Consider the following 19332-nt stretch of genomic DNA (forward strand, 5'->3'; position numbering starts at 1 on the left):
TCCTTGGCTCTTAACAAGGTGGAAAGCTTTTACACAGAGAGCCAACATCGAAACAGCGGTCCTGACTAGTTTATAACAAAGAACACTGTGTTCCTAGGTTTGACCACATTGAGTTGAAAATTTGACTCTTCTCCAGGCTTATTTTAAACCTTTTTTTTTTAAAGATTTATTTTATTTGAAAAGCGGAGTTATATGGAGAGAGGGAGAGAGAGAGAGAGAAACAGAGAGGGAGAGAGAGAGAGATCTTCCATCCACTGGTTCACTCCTCACATGGCTGTGATGACAAGTTGGGCCAGACTGAAGCCAGAAGACAGGAGCTTTGTCCAGGTCTCCCACATGGGAGCAGGGGCCCAAGCACTTGGGTCATGTTCTGCTGCTTTCCTAAGCACATTAACAAGGTGCTGAAACAGAAGTGGAACAGCTGGGATATGAACCCATATGGGATGACGATGCTGTAGATGGCTGCTTAACCTGTTATACCATAGTGCTGGCCCCATTTTAATAATTTTAAAATTGTACCTGTTACCTTGTGGTGGGGAGTATATATATGTGTGTATACACACACACACACACACACACACACACACTGGTAAGTGAGATTGAGAACTGGCTCCATAGATGGCAGCTGTTGCTAATAAAGTATTGAATTGGTTAAAATTCTGAATTCTCAATTTCCCTGGCCATTTTAAAAACACACTCAAAGTGTACCCATTATATCTATATGTAGAGATTTTTAAAAAGATTTATTTTATTTACTTGAACGATAGAATTACACAGAGAGGTAGAGACAGAAAGTGAGAGGTCTTCCATCCACTGGCTCATTCCTCAAGTGGCCACAACGCCCAAAGCTGACCCAATCTGAAGCCAGGGGCCAGGAACTTCTTCCAGGTCTCCCACATGGGTGCAGGGGCCCAAGCACTTGGGCCATCATCCACTGCTTTCCTGGGTCCATTAGCAGGGAGCTAGATTGGAAGTGGAGCAACCAGGACTCCAACCAGCGCCCATATGGGATGTCTGTGCTGAAGTTTGGGCCTTTTAACCCGCTGCACCACAGCACCAGCTCTTAGAAATTTTTGTTTCACAGAAGTTTCACTATTTGTAGAAATAAGAAAGTTTTATTTGTGCTATAAGCTCTCATGATAATGCCAACCCAGGCTGAGCAAAAGGTAAACCAAGAGTTTTGTGCATGGAAATGGCTCATAGGGATGCTTTTCTTCAGGTGGCCACCTTGGAATCATGGTATGAATATTGCCGTGGGGCTGGTCCTTTAAGGGAGGCAGGCCAGATGGCATTCTTGCCATAGTCATAGAAATGAGTGACTGGTGAAGAAAATCTCTGCTTGCTTTTGCTGTGAAGAATGCTTTGTGATCCAGCCATCATCTGTGAGGAAAATAATTAAATCCCAAATACTTTACTTCCACATTTTTAAAGCAATAAATAAATATACAAATAAAAAGGCATAATACATTAAATACCTCAATATCAGATTTCCATTGCATAGTTTTGAAAATACTTTTCACCTTTCTCACTCTTTCCCTTTATTAGGTGTCAAGATAATTTATTTTTTCTTCCACTTTGATGGTACTAGAATTTTCTGAAGATCCTGGATGTATCTTATGATATAGATTTGTGTATCAGATTGAAAATGAAGGTCAAGTATTTAATGAACTATAATTTTCCATAAGACAGAATCTTTTGAATAATATATTGTATAAAGTGGTAGAAGGGAATACTTGTTTTAGAGCCTCATAAATTTCCTATGTAACTGTATTAAGTGTATTTTAAGGCCAGTTTTACCATTTTAGATAAAATGCATAGCATTACATTAAATTAATTTCACTGCTCTGAAACAAACTAAAATTAGTTTGAGGACTAAAAACTTTTCCCTGTTGATTTTATAACACATAGCCTTAAAAGATGTTTTAATTTAAGCTGAAACTGCATTGCTAAATCATTTTATTTAAATCCCTGGGTGTTTAGAGGCAAAGATTGTGTGTGTACGCCTTTTTTTTTTTAATTTTAAAAAGTCAAATAATTACTGGAAAAAAAGACTAAAAATAATTCACTCTTCCCACGGTTTCATGAAAAGAATGTTTTGGCTTTCTTAAAATAAATGAGGGTTATAGGACTAACAGCTAACCCATCTTTTCAGGGCATGTGACAGATGATGTCTGTAAAGCTCACAGGGCCTCGGGGGAAAGGTGCTATATAAAGACAAGGGCTATTAAAAAGTAAGTGCTTCTGTGGAGGTAAACTCCAGCTCGTAGCATGGGACTCACATTTCCATCAGCTGAAAATAGGGCCTGCGTCAAAAGAATTTTTGGGCTTGTCACGTGTGAGACATTAAGACCCCCAAGGAAAGAGACATCATTTCCCATCAGCTCAGCTCTGTCCTCTGTGGTATAACATAGCTGAGCATCTAGATGCTGCCGCAACTGGGCACAGGTCTCTGGCTCTGCTCTTTTCAGAGCTCAGCTTCTCTGTCCCCAGACCCTCCTTCCTGGAGTCCTGGTCTTTGGTTCTCAAGTGCTTGTGCTTTTCCCATGGCATGCCCTCAGCCAGCAGGCCAAGGTTTATTCCCGTTTCCTTTTCCACTGATACCGCTTTTTCAAACTCTAAGATACTACATCTGTTCTGTAAAACTTTCAGAAAGAGATGTCGCCTCTTTAAATTTCCCTACTCTTTCAGTAACTGAATCACAGAAGAAAATGCATGTTTTCTACTGCTCTGTACCAGGAATCGTTACCACATTTTAAGAAGACTCTCAACTCACAATTCCTATCAGAGTGTCAGGACACGGTTACCAATTGTCCTCCTTGGATTTCAGGTCTCCAACGTGTCGTATTTCTGTCTTTGAGCCCTAGAATCCTATGCTTACTTACACATTTTATTACATCTGTCTCTTTTATTTTTGACATATTTTAAATATTTAACACATAATTATGAAGTGAAGTGGTTGTTTCTAAATTATTCTTTTAAATGGCACTATAAAGACAGGTACAGAAATATTCAGCAAAGGCATTAAATGACAAACCTCATTTGTTAAACAGACCTCTAGACTTAATATTAAAAATAGTTCAAAAATCTTAAACTCTAATTTTCAAAAAAATTGGAAAAAAACCCTCAACTGTGAGTTTTCAGTATCACTAAAATATTTAAACATCCCAGATTTACTCTTTTTAAAAATATTTATTTATTTATTTGAAAGAGTTACAAAAGAGGGGGAAACATACACACACACACACACACACACACACAGAGAGAGAGAGAGAGAGAGAGAGAGAGAGAGAGAGATGTTCCATCTGCTGGTTCATTCCTTAAATGGCTGCAATGGCCTGGGCTGGACCAGGATGAAGCCAGGAGCCACAAGCTTCATCTGGGACTCCCAGTTGGGTTGCAGGGGCTTAAATACTTGCATCATCTTCTGCTGCTTTCTCTGGTGCATTAGGGAGCTGAATTGCAAGTGAGGCAGTCAGAAAGTGTACTGGCACCCATATCACATCACAGGTGTGGCACCCACATCACTGACATCACAGGTGGAGGTTTAACCTGCTGCACCAAACTGCTTGCCCCTTAACATTGTTTTATTTGAGTAAATTCAGTGTAAACTATTTAGAAAACAAAAAGCATTGGGCAGAAATATTAAATTATTTTGTAGTTCTTCAAATCTATATGCCTCTACCTGATAATGTCTGTTCTTCCACCTTGAAACTGAAACTATGAAAAAAATCAAGGTATAACAAAGTTGAAATTTATAGCTAGATTACCACATTCTTAAATTGTCTATAATGAGTTATGTGTGAATATTTATATACATATAATTTAAGTAGGAAAAAAAATCTATCTTTCCTCCATTCATTAAATTACAACATAGAGTAAGTTAGCCTGTGTGCTGGGTAGATAACACTGAACATTTAAAATGATCTGTTTCTCTAAAGGGTAAAATTCCAGTGTAATTTAGCATCATAGAATCGATAATTTAAGAGTGCAAGAACCAAAATTAATCACAATGTAAAAACAAGTAATGATCAAATACAAGTGTGAATGGGTAGCAATGGACTGATTTATCGTCTATGAAGTGATCCATAGAGGATGCTATATGGGTCTTTCTCAAAATGAAAGAAAAGCAGTCCATGCACAAAGTCCATCACAGATCTTTTTAGTTAAGCAGTCAATTAATACTAGTTTATAGGAGAAAGATAGCAAATTAGAATTTATGTTAACATCTGAGAGTGATATCAATGTTTAGAATCTGATGAATCTTAAAATGAATGTTTCTTGAACTGTGTTTAGTTTGCCAAATGTTCATATTTGGAGCCAGTTAGCCTTATAACATCAACATGTCTCTAAAGAGCTGTATTATGTCATAATTTCCTTTAATAAGCCTATTTTAAAAGAAATAAACATTTTAGAAGTCATATTTTCCAAAAGGAATGATGTGAAACACAAAACTGTTCAGTTTGGAATAGATTTTAGTTATTGAGTTTACTTTCTCTATGACTAAAATCATCAATAATCTCAATTGTGTCTTTAGGCAAATTTGATACAACTCCCTGACCACAGTTCCTACACAAAGTCATTAGGGTCAGAATGGCAGATCTAGAAGTCTTGAATCTCCAGGCTCAATTATGACAAAGTTTAGTAATTCATAACTCCAGTCTCACATACTTTTCTTGTGTAAAAATAATTATTCATCAGAAGATATTAACCCAATGCCATCGTTATTCACTTTGTAGTAATAAAACTGAGAAATGATATACTCACACAGTTACCACTCAAGTTATTTCTGTTGTTTTGGTATATGGACAATTCTAAGGTGAAAACAAGATGGTCAAGGTATGAATAGGTCTACAAATCCTCTCACATGGAAAGATTTAATGGATGTTCTTCTGCGAAGAGACAATAGCTATGTTAATCAAAACTCTGGACTCCTATGATTGTTCTCCTTACCCCTTGAATTTTACAATTTATGTATTCCATGATACACAACCCTGAGCTAACCAAGCACAAGAGATTTTTTTTGGGTCTAACTGCCACTGATGAACTAACTGATTGTTGGTCTATCCTTTAAAGAAACTTTCCAGCCTCCTCTCTGCTGTTTCCTCTCTCAGGCCATTTTGTGTGAGAGAACACAAGTGTCTAGATTGAATAACTCCTAGCAACCAAATTCTTGACCTCCTATTATCACTCAACTCATTAGCAAACCATTTCGCAAACCATCCCAGTTAGCAAACCATTGCCACTGTACAAATACATGGGCTTTATACAAAGCAAATTTGCCATTAGTCTTTGAGCCACTTCACTCCATAAACAACATTGTTTCTTACTGTGGTACAATTGTTGGTGCATATTAAAACTCCCAATGCTATCAGATGGCTGCTCTACTCATCTTCTAGCAGCTAGCAATCTGAAGTGAATGCTTATATTAACACTGGTACAGATTTCATTTATTTATTTATTTATTTATTTATTTCAAAGGCAGAGACACCTAGGAAGAGAGAAAGACAGATCTCCCATGAGCTGGTTTATTCTCCAAATGACTTCAATAGCTGAGGCTGACTAGGTCAAGTTATGAACTGGCACACAGTTCAGGTAACCTGCATGATTACCAGGAGCCCAGCTACTTGAGTTATCATCTACTTCCTCCCAGGGTACACGAAGTAGGAAACTGGAATCAGGGGCAGAGCCAGGACTCAAACCCAGGCACTCCAATATGGGATGCAGGCATACCAGATTGTGTCTCAACTGCTCTGCCAAATGCCCGTGCCTAGAATTTAATTTTGGAAATCATTCAGTTGCTGCCGTCTGACCTAAACTGGAACTGCTCAGAAGTCACTTTTCTGCTGCAGGGAGAATATTTTTCTACCATTTGGGCTAGCCAACTTCCAAAGTAGTGCTACCATGCCTTCCCAGTGTTTTACAGAGACTTTGGGTAAAAAGTTTATTAGATTTTCTTTGCATACTCCTTGTTTCTAGGAACTAGACATGCAACCATTGGAGCTTTGACAGAACTAATTCTTTTAGCTACAAACTCAAAATAATCCCAACTTTCTTATACTCCCTGGTTCTTAGCCCTTTCCATTAGGATAACTTTTTAGCCATGAAGTATATGACTATTTCAAAAAGTTCATGGAAAAGGGAATTAAAAGTATTTTGGTGCCTATAAATCCAGTATAGTTTTGCATGGCATGCATTTTTCCATGAACTTTTTGAAGACTCATGTATGCATGGATTTCAAAACTTTCCAAACAAAGTAATCTTTTAATCCCATTTTCCATGAAGGTTTTGAAGTTATCTTCTCTTTTTCTCCCTCTTTCCCCCCATATACAAACATACACATACACACACAGAGAGTTTCCATAAATAAAAGTGCTTTTCAAGTTGGCTTCTTTAATTACATATTTGTAATATCTAAAACTTGTACATTAATAATAAAATTCAAATAAATTTCATAAATAATTCACTATTTTTCTTTTAAAATTATTTTATTTGGGAGAGAGACATACACACACAGATAGCACACACATATGCAGAGAGAGAGAGACAAATACCCACAGTGCGGTCAGGGCTGGTTAGGGCTGGTTGGTGGTAGGAAACCAGCTGCTTGCACTTCACCATCGCCTCCTAGGGTCTTCATCAGCAGGAAGCTTATGTCAGGAGCAACAGCTGTTTATAGAACCCAGGAACTCTAACATGAGATATGGGTGTTTTAACTAGTATCTTACTTGGTAGATCAAACCAAGTCCTGCCCTATACACTATTTTTTAGTACATACAATACAGTTTGGGTTTCTGTCAGCATTGCTAACAAAAACAGTTGTTCAGCCGTGCAAAAACTTTCAGTTAATGTAATCAATGTAGATATATTATGTTTGAAGGAGAAGGTAAAATAGTTAATGCATCTATGGTATAGATCCAAACCAGGGGTAACTGAACAAGCTTTAACTTATGGAATCTTAATAGTCACCGCATTGCTGAAGTATAAAGGAAGCCAAGAGGAAACTTAATAATATTAAAAGTTATTTTAAAGGGAGTTCACATTGGCTTGAATGGTACTTTGCTTCACATACAATATCCACCTTTGTAAAAACCAAGAAACCCGTATTTGTAACATACACATATCTTTACAGTTTTCAGAACATAAATCTTGAGAGCAGTATTATTTCTGTATAGATAAAAATTAAATTATTGGAAGCCTCTGGAATAATAATAAAAAACCCTCATGCAAATCAAAGGAAACTTGAAACTTTGTGTTAAGTGCTTATTTAACTATAAAAAGGTCAGTATATGTTGTAATGAATGGAAAACTGATTTTACTATATTCCATTTGTGAACATCTTGCAGCAACCTATTTTAGTATTAGAAAGATCATATATTAAACATGATTCCTGCAGTCATCAATGTATAAGGGTTAAAATTTAGTTCCTGTTAAATTAACACTCCATTAAAATATCAGAATAAAAGCTTTGACAAATACTTTTTATGTTGTATTCCAAGACAGAAAAAAAATTTTAAAAAAATTGAAGAACAGATTGCCAGTTATTCTATTCCATAACAGTTAAGTTTTTTCAGTACACTTTTTTTCTCTTTTGCTGAGTTCTCTGTCACTGGAAACATCTTAAACCAATTTCAAGCGCTACACCTGAATAAACATGTTGTAAAAGTGTTTATGTATTGAAGTGGGTCAGTTCAAGGTATGGTATTTGGCTGGAACTTCTAATTTCTCTTTTTACAGCAAAAGGGCTGCCAGAAGGAGGAAGTCTGAGCTGAATTAATACATTTGTTACAGTGGAAGTAGAATGGAAACTGCTCTGACCACAAATCAAACTGCCTCTTTCATTTATGCCAGTGATAGAGTTTTTCTAAGAAATATAGGCTCTGGCAAAGAGCCACTGTAAGTTTGCATTTAAAAGAGAAATCTATATGCTTATTTGTTCAAGGTTTACTGCTTTGGTTATTTGCAAGTCCTTTTTCTGGTAAGACTGAATATAGTGGCGTTTGTGAGGCAGACGACTATTTTCATACTTGCAGGAATTAGGTAAGTTTCCCCAGCATGTTGTAAAACAATTGTGGAAGACACCTATACTGCCTGGATTAGTGCAGTCTTCTTTATTTTCTTCACCAAAACCTCCACATTTAAAGGACCTCTGTGTCCCTCCCAACAGCTGCACAACCTCACATGACACGGTCTCGTTTTCTGACGGTAGAAGGTCTCTGCACAATACAAGTAAACACAAAAGTGTTTATGCTGCCAAAATAAATTTTGCTGAGAGTAAGGGCTTCTTTGCTAAAATGCAATGATGCCATTTCATGGACTTGTTTTCCTTTTCTTCTTCTAAGGTAGGTCAGGTCTTATTATGGGCTGAGGTTGCTTCACAGTCTTTACTGAATAAATATTTTGAGAAAACATGAACATCTCTCAGGGGGGCAAGCTAGAGTCAATCATGTACATATTTCAAACCACAGTATAGGTTACTCTTAAAAGATTGATAACTTTTGTATCTAGAATAGAAATTTTGCATGAGATTTGGGTAATTTTCAACCATGTTTATGATTTAAATAGTTTATCTTCTCTGGCTGATTTTCATGTATGCAGATACCAGTCACTGTTTTTTTTGGTATGTAATATATAATTATAGATAGATAGATTCCATTATGTATGTTGATACTAGTATACATGTGTTACATATATGTATATGAGATATGTATTTTCCATGATTATTTTAAATTAGAAGAGCCTAATAAAAGGGAATTATAAACAGGGAGAAAAGAGTAACAACTAATTCCTAAGGCGTTTGTGGAACTAATTTAAATAATGCGTGGAATTCACTTAAGAAACTGTCTAGCATTTATACAGCAAGCATGCTGACATATTTGACATGCTTGTAACTATTACTATTGCCACCCCCATGACGGGGTTCTTTGTCAGCGTGGACATCTAGTCTCTCGGGACCTTGACTTCTGACGTAATTCTCTATGACTGGTGGCACCACTTATCTCTGATACACAGCCACATCACAGCATTGGGATCCAGGGCATCTGAGGTACAGGCTGGTTTAGACTCCAAGCTTATCTGGAAATTGTTCTCCTTTCTGAGAATATGCGGTTGGGTTGCCTCTTCTGACATCTTTTCAGTACACATTCAAGGGTGTTACAACTCAGAGGAGGCAGGAATTCTGAAATTTCTGTCTTTACTTGAAAATATTCTGTACCTAGACTGAACTTGAGCTTAAAGCAAACCTCTGTCCCCAAAATAACCTGTGAAGAGCTGTAGGTAGAGCACAGCTTTGCAAAGGTTGTTGAACACGGGCCAGAGGTGAAGGGGGAAAGGCTATCAGCACTAATTAACACCTGAAAAGCCTGAGCTAGACTGGAGAAAGTAGAAACACTTTGCCAGGCATTCAGCTTTTATCGCTTAGAGGAAAATTATAGGGCATTTAGTCCAGAGGAGCTCACAGCTAATAGTTTTGAAATTGTTATTTAATGTGGACATTCCCAAGTTGATGGGCAGTGAAACCTTTCCATTACAGGGTTTCTGACTTTACATCAGTAAGTGAAGGCAGCAGGAGGGTGTTCTGTGGTGAAAGAACTAGGCAAAATGAAAAACCAAGCACAGCCCAGAGAGCTAAATGTAGGAGAAAAGCCTCAGTGTTTATAAAAATCTTGGTCTGTGAAGAAAACATTCTCATAAGGTTAAACTTCCTCCCTTTTCAAAGTACCTTCAGAATGCATCCATGTCAGGTAAACTTTATCTTTATTTCATAAACCAAGTGCTTGTGCATTATATTCTAGGACGCAGTATCAACGTAAAATCCGCTGGTCTTGTGGGAAGACATGGACCTCAGTCAAAACAACCGTTCATGGTGGCCTTTTTCAAGGCGAGTGAGGTACTTCTTCGATCTGTGAGAGCAGCCAGCAAACGGAAAAATCAAAACCGCAATAAATCCAGCTCTCATCAGGACTCCTCTAGAATGTCCAGTGTTGGAGGTAAGATAAAACGAGAGCAGTTGAGAGTTATGGGGTCATATGTTGCAAATCAAGTAGCCCCAGTAAATTTACCCTCTTCATATACCTTCATTTGGTCTATTAAATCTTCCAGTGATGTTTCAAGCATCCCTGGAATGTTTCATCAGTGAATCACTCAGTAATTCATTTTCAAATAAGTATGACTTACCTTCTTATGTCGAAAGATTCAGCTCAAATTAAAATCAAGCTGGCAGTAATAAAATTATGAAATGGCTAGGTCAACAAAGTCTAGCCAAAACTAAACTACACATCTTGCTGCGCTAACTTCCCCAGGGCCTCTCAAATATGGATGGCCAAGCAGGTAAATTTAGCATAAAATCCTTTCTTTAGTACTTAAATGGGAAATATGCACTCACATTCTTTTTGAAAATAGGAGCAGGATAGATTGCATGAGAAGTAAGATTATACTTATATTTACCTTAATTACATGGAGGGTTATTACCTAGGTAATTTGCTTTGGATTTGTCTCCATACACATAGATAAAGAAAATCCTTCAACAAAATATCACAAATGCACAATTTATGCCAATGTCCTTGCAGTTTAATCTCTCCAGTGATAGAAAAAGAGGTAAAAATTACTATTGATTAGAAGGCATTTATGTTATTTTATTTATACCAAAAAGAATCTTGTTAATCCAGGCTACGAGAAGATTTTAATAAGCTATTCTTAGAAGGAAAGGATGGCTATTTTATTCCAAGAAACTATTCTTTATAAAAATAAATTGGAAGATAAAAAAGTTATCCCAGAAATCCCAGTTTAATATAACTTGTTTGTGTATTTGTAAATGCTTCTGTGTTGCTGCTTTCATATGCATAGTACCCCACCAGACTCAATGGACTAGCTAGTGCACAGAAAAAACAAGATTACTACATGTAGTATTTCAACAAATCAGAATTCTAATTTCCTCCTTTCAAAAAGATTTATTTATTTATGTATTTATTTGAAAGAGAGAGAGAGAGAGAGAGAGAGAGAGAAAGAAATTATCTCCCACTGACTAGTTCACTCCTCAAATGGACACAACAGCTAGGTCGGGTCCAGGTTGAAGCCAGGAATCACAAACTCTACCCTGGTCTCCCACATGAATGGGAGGGGGCCAAATACTTGGGCCATCCTATGCTGTTTTCCCAGGTGCATTAGAGAGAAGCTGGATCAGAAGCTGAGCAGCTAGGACTAGAACCAGCACTCCAATATGGGTTGTAGATATTAAAAGAAGTGACTTAACTAGCTGCATGACAATGCCAGCCCCCAGAAATCTATTTTCAAACAGCCTTTGCCATTATTCTTAAGATCTTCATTTTTTCCATATTACTTGAAAGCATATAACAGCTACTTATTAATCAAGTAGATATGATTATTTTGGTAAGGCAAGGTTACAAATAAAAGAAAAAAAAAAACATGGTTTGTTTTACACCTGAGACTTCCAACAAAAATACTAAGTGGAATTCATAAGAGCCTTCTGCAGTATAACAGGAGCATCATGTCAGAAAGAAGTTTTTTTGCTACATCTAGCAACAGAAGGAGGGATGATTTCTATATGGAATTACATTACACTGATTTAATTGCTACATTAAAGTGATGTTTTAAAATAATTTTCCAACATAGATATTTAATCACCTCTTTAACTTAAAAGTGAAACATGACATTAGTGCCTTATTACAACGCTATTTTGTAAAGACTTCACAAGGTATTTAGTTTGGCAAAACCTTCTAATTGCTTAATATGAAAGATGGAGAAAAATAAATTTCTAAGACCTTTTCTTCCTTGTAAATACTGGCCTGTCAAACTTGTATATTTTTCTTTTCATGTAGAATGGTTCTGAGTTCGGTTGAAATGTTTTTAATTTAATGTAGCAGACTGCATTAAGAGAAAGGTTTGCTAAATGTTGAATAGAAGAGTAAATAATTTTTGAGGAAATTACAAAGCAAGAAGTATGTCATATACTTCTTATGAAAGCTCATAATTACTCTGGCAGAGGCGTTTCAGTACTGAAATCAAAGTCCTTTTCCCTATTGATTAACTCTATTTATCTTCTCTTCCTGACCACAAGCAACAAATGTAAGTCTTTAACCATAGATGAATAAAACACATGGAGAGAAATCACAGAACTTTTCACCAGTTTCCTAACACCATTTAGAGTACAAAATTATTTTAATATAGGCCAATATTTTCTTTTGAAAAGTTTGTCATTGGCAACCATTTCTGTGAAATATGTGGTAGATGGTTTTGGAGCAAATTCATATTTTGATAGTAAGAAGAAAGAAAGTAGCTGGTTTGTGTCTGTGAGACTTAACCTTTCAATAGGTAGTAATCAAGCAGACTGGGAAAAGTCTCACAGGATTTGGCCTAAAAGACAGAGGTCTAAGGAAAGGGAATGTTATTATAAATAGAAAATTTGATACTTAGGAGACTTGAAATGCCAGCTAAATTTAAAAATTATCCAAATATCAATAACAAATGCTGTAATAGTACCAGACTTTACAAAAAATACTGTGCAAAGAGTCCATGGCTAAGATAGAGTGGGTTGGGAGAGTTAGAGAGGAGAGTCGTATTAAATGTTCATCTGATGACACTTCCCCCCAAGCATATTATCAAATGCTGAAAGTCTCAAACAAGTGCGGGAGAAGTCAAAGCTCAGTCATTCTCTCTGTCTTTCCCCATTTCTTTCCTACTTCAACAATTTATATTGCTGACTTCCTTTTGTTCCACACTCCTATGAGAGCATTGCAACAATGGCTAGCACAAAGTGGGAGCCTTCAAAATATTTGTCAAATGTCGCTCCCCGTCTTCGTGGAGGAACGACACAGGACCCTGTGCTGTTCTTTTGTCTGCTCGGCCCTTCCCGGGTTTGCTGCTGGTTCTTCCCGGGTTGGCTACCATCCCTTCCACCTCCGTGGAAGGGCGGTTCTCCCTGCCACATTCCCCACTTCTGCGGGGGAGCGGCACACTGCCAGCCGGCTCTCTCGGGGGCTGCACAGGTGTTCCCTCAGATGTTCCTGGTGCATGTTGTCTCTCTCCTCCTTTATAGTCCTCTTCCACCAATCCCAACTCTGCTACCCACACGCCGAGTATGCTGCTCTCCTCCAATCAGGAGCAAGATCAGCTCCTGCAGCTCAGTCAATCAAATTGGCGAGAGGCAGCTGCGTAGAAGTTGTTACTCCCTTCTCAGCGCCATATTGTGGGAGAGCAGATGCATAGAATAAGTCTTAATTCCAGTAACTTAGTCTAGTCCGAGTTGCTCCCCACAGATCCCCCTTTCTTTTTATTTTTGGCGTTGACACGCGCCTGTCTTCGGTGCCCCGCGGCACACACTCTGCTCTGCTTGCTAGAGTTGCCCACAGGTGCTTACAAGCCCTACCAATCAGGCAAACCGAATCCGGGTCCTCTCTTCACCATGTTGTGAGGAGGTTTTTAGGCGCTGATGCGTGCCTGTATTCGGTGCCCTGCAGCAGATGCTCTGCTCTGCTAGAACTGCCTGCAGGTGCTTACAAGCCCTACCAATCAGGCAAACCGAATCCAAGCCTTCTCATTGCCGTATTGTGGGGAGACTTATTGGTGTTGATTCGTGCCTATCTTCGGTGACCTGCAGCTCATACTCTGGTCGAGCTGCCTACTGGTGCTTATCGCCTTACTAATCAGGCAGACCGAATCCAAGCCTTCTCATTGCGGTATTGTGGGGAGACTTATTGATGTTAATTCGTGCCTGTCTTCGGTGACCTGCGGCGCATAAGCTGCTAGCCGCCCGCAGGTGCTCACCACCTCCCTAATCAGGCAGACTGAATCCAAGCTCTCTCATTGCCATGTTGAGGGGAGGCCTTATTTTTCTCTATTTCTCTATCTCCGGGCATTCCTATCTCTCCCATTTTACTTCTATCTACCAGCATTCCTATTTCTCTCATTTTACTTCTAAACTTCTGTTTCTCTTATCCCCGTGGCTTCCCGGCGCCCGCCCCGAGGCTGCTTCTCAGCGGCTTCCTGGCTCTGAGCCACTTCAGCCCGCGCTTCTCTCATCTGCGTGGCTTCCCGGCGCCCGCCCTGCGGCGGGTTCCCGGCTCTGCGCGGCTCGGCTTCGCTCGCTCCGCGGTCTCCACGGCCTTCGCGCCCGCACCACGGCCTTCGCGCTAGCCCCGGGTTCCCTATCTACTTGTGCCCCGTGCGCTCTCTCTGCACGCGGCGGCTTCCATGAGTTACACAGCACAGCTCACGTTTCCGCCACCGGTATTCAGTTCAAGTTTCCCAGGCTAACCTGGCAAATTCCAACCTGGCGGCCCACGTCTCCGCCTCTGGTTCCAGATTTTCGCCTTTTGCTCCCCGGGCTGACTTGAAGAATTCCAAGATAGCTTATGTCTCCGCCTCGGCCTGCCCCTGCGGCTTCAATTTCCCTAACATTTTTCTCTACCCGGTATGTTTCCTAACTTTTCTTCCAACAATATTCCCCTCTCACTTCTCCTGGCTTCTCCCCACAGTCCGTATCCGAGTCTAAGTTTCTTCTGGGTTTCACTTTCACTTTCAACCTGCAGTCCGTATCTGAGTCTAAGTTTCTTCTTGCTTTCACTTTAAATCCTAACTTCTTTCCCACAGTCTGTATCCGAGTCTATGCCTAGGCTTTCAATAGCTTCTTCTGGCACCTTTTCCGTCCGGCTTTCCCCTAGGCTCTTTGCTAGTCTCTCTCTCTGGTATTTTCCCACTTCTTCCCGTTTCTTCCCTCCTGGGTTTCCTATCCGAGTCACGGCACCAATATGTCGCTCCCCCTCTTCGTGGAGGAGCGACAGTCAAAGTAGTACAATAATTGTATGGGAAAAAATAACCTCACCTTTCAATTGAATATGCATGAAACCATTCCTCCCCAAAAGATGTCAGCTCCTTGTCAGGCTTTTGGTAAGGCAGTTGAGCAGAGGTGATCACTTGCTGCAATGGTTAAAATGTCACTTGGGCTACCTAGGTTAAATCCTGGCTCTGCTTTTGATTCAGCTTCCAGCTAATGCACCGTGGTAGGCAGCAAGTGATGGGCCAAGTATTTGGATCTCTGCCATCCATGTGAGAGATCCAGATTGAGTTCTGGACTCCCAGACTCAATGTGCACCATGCCTACCTGTTGCAGGCATTTGGGGTATAAACCAGCAGATGGAAGGCCTCCCCGTCTCTCTCTTTCTAATAAGTAACTTAAATATTGCCTAATTTAAGAAGGCAATGAGTATTTCTTTGAATTTGGGTGTGGGAGGTAAGAAAGGAAGATAATTGCTGAATTTAAGCTACTCTGAATCATATAAAGGCACTTGATTTCTTGGATTTTTAAAGATTCTACAGAACATGATGCTCTCCTAAGTATTATGGCAGTGCTAAAAATAATAGACTATTCAGAATCTGGAAGGTGGGGACTGCATCGTGGTGCAGCAGGTTAAGCTTTTGACTGTGACACTGGTGTCCCAAAAGAGCCCTGGTTCAATTCCGAGCTATTCTATTTCCAATCCAGCTTCCTGTAATGTCCCTGGGAAAGCAGCAGAATGGGCCAAATATTGGTGCCACTAGCACCCACGTGAGAGACCCAGATAGAGTTCCAACCTCCTGGTTTCAGACTGGTCTGTGCCCAGCTGTTGTAGCCATTTGGCAAGTTAACCAGTGGATAAAACATTTCTTTTTCTATGTCTCTCTCTCTCTCTCTCTGTAACTATTTCAAATAAATAAATAAATAATACATCTTTTTAAATCTGGAATTTGGAAGAACTAACAGGGCAAATGGAAATTCTGGGCTCAGCACCAACCTGCTAGAAAAGAGTGATGTTGCATGGTTGACACTAAGGCACTTTGGGAGTAGATCCAATCATACAGTGGCCCTGCGTAAATCCATGATGATTTCTAAGGCTAAGTTATTCATGTAGGTACCAAAATTGAAACATGCACTTTTTCTCACCTCTGATAGGTGCCACCTCTTGCCTATTGCATACAATATAAATCCATGCTTCTTGGGAAAACAGATTAAACCAAAATAAGAACCAAAACACAAAAATAGAATTAACTGGAATTATTTCTTAGAATGTTTTTATTAGCCAATATGCAAAAACCATAAGATCAGAAAATACTAATTGTTCTCTGTTGTTCACCTGATCCTCCCATGATAGATTACCCTGATAGATTGATGTCAACCTAGTATATATGCTTCTAAACTATTCCCTCCATAATACAATTCTTTTGAGGCTCAATATATTTTATTATGTGTCTTTGATTACATGAATGATATATTACATGTGTTTTAAAAATTGTCTTAGGGGGCTGCAGCTGTGGAACAGTGGGCTAGGTCTCTGCCTGCAGTGCTGGCATCCCATATGGGCACCGGTTCATGTCCTGGCTGCTGCTCTTTTGATCCAAATAGCTGCTGTGGCCTGGAAGGGCAGTAGAAGATGGTCTGAGTGCTTGGACCCCTGCACATGGATGGGAGACCTTGGTGAGGCTCCTGGATTCATATTGGCCCACCTCTGGCCATTGCAACCATTTGGGGAGTGAATCAGTGTATGGAGGACTTTTCACTCTGTCTTTCCTTCTCTCTTTCTATAACTCTGCTTATCAAAGAAATTAAAATCTTAAAAAAAGTCTAAGTCATACACCAAATAGTGTTACTTCATTCTTTTTAAGTGTTGTAACATATTTAATTGTACTAGAATAAATTGATTTAATCATATAACTCCTAAAATATTTTGGTTATTTCCAAATTAGGGTTCTTAAAACTGATGCTGAACTGAAAATACTGCAATGAGGCACATGTGTGACAGTATTTCTAATGCACATGATTTTTATAGCAATTAACATTGAAAGATGATACTAGTATCCTGAATCAGGCAAAATTTTGGAAACTATTAAAATCACAATAATTTTGGTGCATAAAATGTAGTTAGGTAGTTCTATCTATCTGTATATTTATATATCACCTAATAATGGCTCTACTAGTTATCAATTGTGTACTATTGGATGAGTCTAAAGAAATTAAATGAGAAAAAGTACAAAATTTTCCAAAAATGGAGGCATGTAGGGAGGAGATTTGGTGCAATAGTTTTATCATCATTTTGGACTCCCACATTCTATATCAGAGTGTCTGTTTTGAATAGAACTCTGATTCTGACCCCTCTTCCTGTTAATGAGCACCCTGGGAGGCAGCGGGTGATGAAGCAAGTACTTGAGTTCCTGCTATCCAAGTGAGATGCTTGGGTAGAGTTCTGGGATCCTACTTCTGTGGCTATTATGGATATTTAGGGACTGTGTCAACAAATGGAAGACCTCTGTCTGTCTTTGTCTCTGCTTTTCAGATAAAATGAAAATAAACAAAATTTTTAAAATGTTAAAATAAAGAAAGAAATAGAGGAGTGGATTAAGCCATTTCAAATGGGTGTGCACAGTTATAAGGCCGTGTTCTGGTGTGGAATGACTGGGGTATGAAACATTCTTATTGAAATGAGTATAATACCAGATTAAAAAAAATAGGTATGAACCAAATCACAAAGAATATGATGTCAGAGGTCATAGGAGAGCTGAGATGAAATGTTATGTTAGGATTCAAAGCTACTAGAGGAGGATTTAAGAAAGCATAAGGTAGCCAAGAAGCTGGTGCCGCGGCTCACTAGGCTAATCCTCTGCCTTGCGTCGCCGGCACACCGGGTTCTAGTCAGTCCCGGTCGGGGTGCCTCATTCTGTCCCGGTTGCCCCTCTTCCAGGCCAGCTCTCTGCTGTGGCCTGGGAAGGCAGTGGAGGATGGCCCAAGTGCTTGGGCCCTGCACCCCATGGGAGACCAGGATAAGTAGCTGGCTCCTGCCATCGGATCAGCGTGGTGCACTGGCCGCAGCGTGCCAGCCGCGGCGTCCATTGTAGGGTGAACCAATGGCAAAGGAAGACCTTTCTCTCTGTCTCTCTCTCTCACTGTCCACTCTGCCTGTTCAAAAAAAAAAAAAAAAAAAGAAAAAAAAAAGGTAGCCAAGAGTGCAAAGGACTATGTAGACTAGAATATTGAAATAGTCAGTTAATGAGGCCTTATGGACTATTTAATGTAGAATCTGAACAATGAAGAAAGAAAATCAAGAAATTTACTAACTTTTCTGGTATGGGCCCCCAGGTTAACCAAAATAATGAGCATTGAAAGAGGATGCCTCAGAAGGAGAAATAGTGGGTAGGGCACATAAGGGAAGCTTTCATCTAGAGATGTCTGGAACACAGCTGGAAATTTAGGTTCCTGGATGAATTTTTAGGTCAATGAATTCTAAGGAGATATATTAATGGATTCATGTACGTGAGTTTTCTGCTATGTAGAAATAAGCAAACAGATTAGATAATTAATATTTTGTGGTATCTTACACAATTTGTACCTAGAGAAACATAAATATTCCTACATAGATAAATAATAATAGTTATACCAGACTCTGCAAAAATTCAAAGAGTAATTTACTGGATATGGAAAATGACTGTTAGACTAGAGTAGCAATAGTATATTAAAACTCCTCATCTTTGGATGAAATTGTTTCTTGTTTTTGAATTCACCATAAATTTCTCTACCACCAAGGGCATTTTAAAATTTACATTATTGAATTACATCTTTGAATAACTATCATAGTATGAATCATACTTTTATTTACTTCTAACCTCATACATTAATTTACATGTCATTTCCATTTTCTATAAACAAAGTCTTCTGTTATAATGTTGTAGGTTCTGTTTTTTCCTTCTTTTCCCTTCGGGAACTGAGAGTGCAGAATAATTCTTCTTTGCTTTGATATAATGGTTTCTAATCATATCTGGTTCATTTAGGCTGTTGTCAGGCTTAAATATTAAATTCTATTTTGGATTTTTCTTTTTGGATATGTCTTTATTTTATACTGTAAAGAACATATAATATTTTGAAGCAAAAGAAACCTATGTTTTCTTATAGAGTTTTCTAGGCTTGATTAATCAACTGTTGTCCCTTTCACAGAGAGGTTTAGTCTCCATTTTTTCCATGAAATAGCGTACAAGCCACTAAAAACCTTAGTAGATCTCAATAATTTTTTTTCACAGATGAGTACAGTATTTATTAATTTATTGTTTATTTTTATTAATATACATAGAACAGAATTCATGTTATTTATAAGTACAATTCTAGGAAGATAATCATACTTCCCACCCTCTCTCTTTTAATCCCCTTCCTTCCTTTCCTTTTTCTATAATTTTTGCAAAATTATGCTTTCAGTATAATTTTTAATCCCCTTCCTTCCTTTCCTTTTTCTATAATTTTTGCAAAATTATACTTTCAGTCCACTCTATAATCACAGACTTATTGCACCACTAACTATA

At 38.7% G+C, this 19332-nt stretch overlaps 1 protein-coding gene across 1 annotated transcript in view; it reads left to right on the top strand.

The window, feature by feature from the left end:
• Positions 1-19332, top strand: part of BMP5 (bone morphogenetic protein 5) — a 125021-nt gene that overhangs the window by 94564 nt on the left and 11125 nt on the right. The window contains exon 4 of the mRNA XM_002714515.6: positions 9792-9986. Within this exon, the coding sequence (XP_002714561.1) occupies positions 9792-9986 (195 nt within the window). The remainder of the gene's footprint in view (positions 1-9791; positions 9987-19332) is intronic.

This window comes from Oryctolagus cuniculus, chromosome 5 (assembly GCF_051225735.1).
Source record: "Oryctolagus cuniculus isolate XC-2025 breed Fujian yellow rabbit chromosome 5, ASM5122573v1, whole genome shotgun sequence".
In the NCBI taxonomy this organism is placed as follows: Eukaryota; Metazoa; Chordata; class Mammalia; order Lagomorpha; family Leporidae; genus Oryctolagus; species Oryctolagus cuniculus.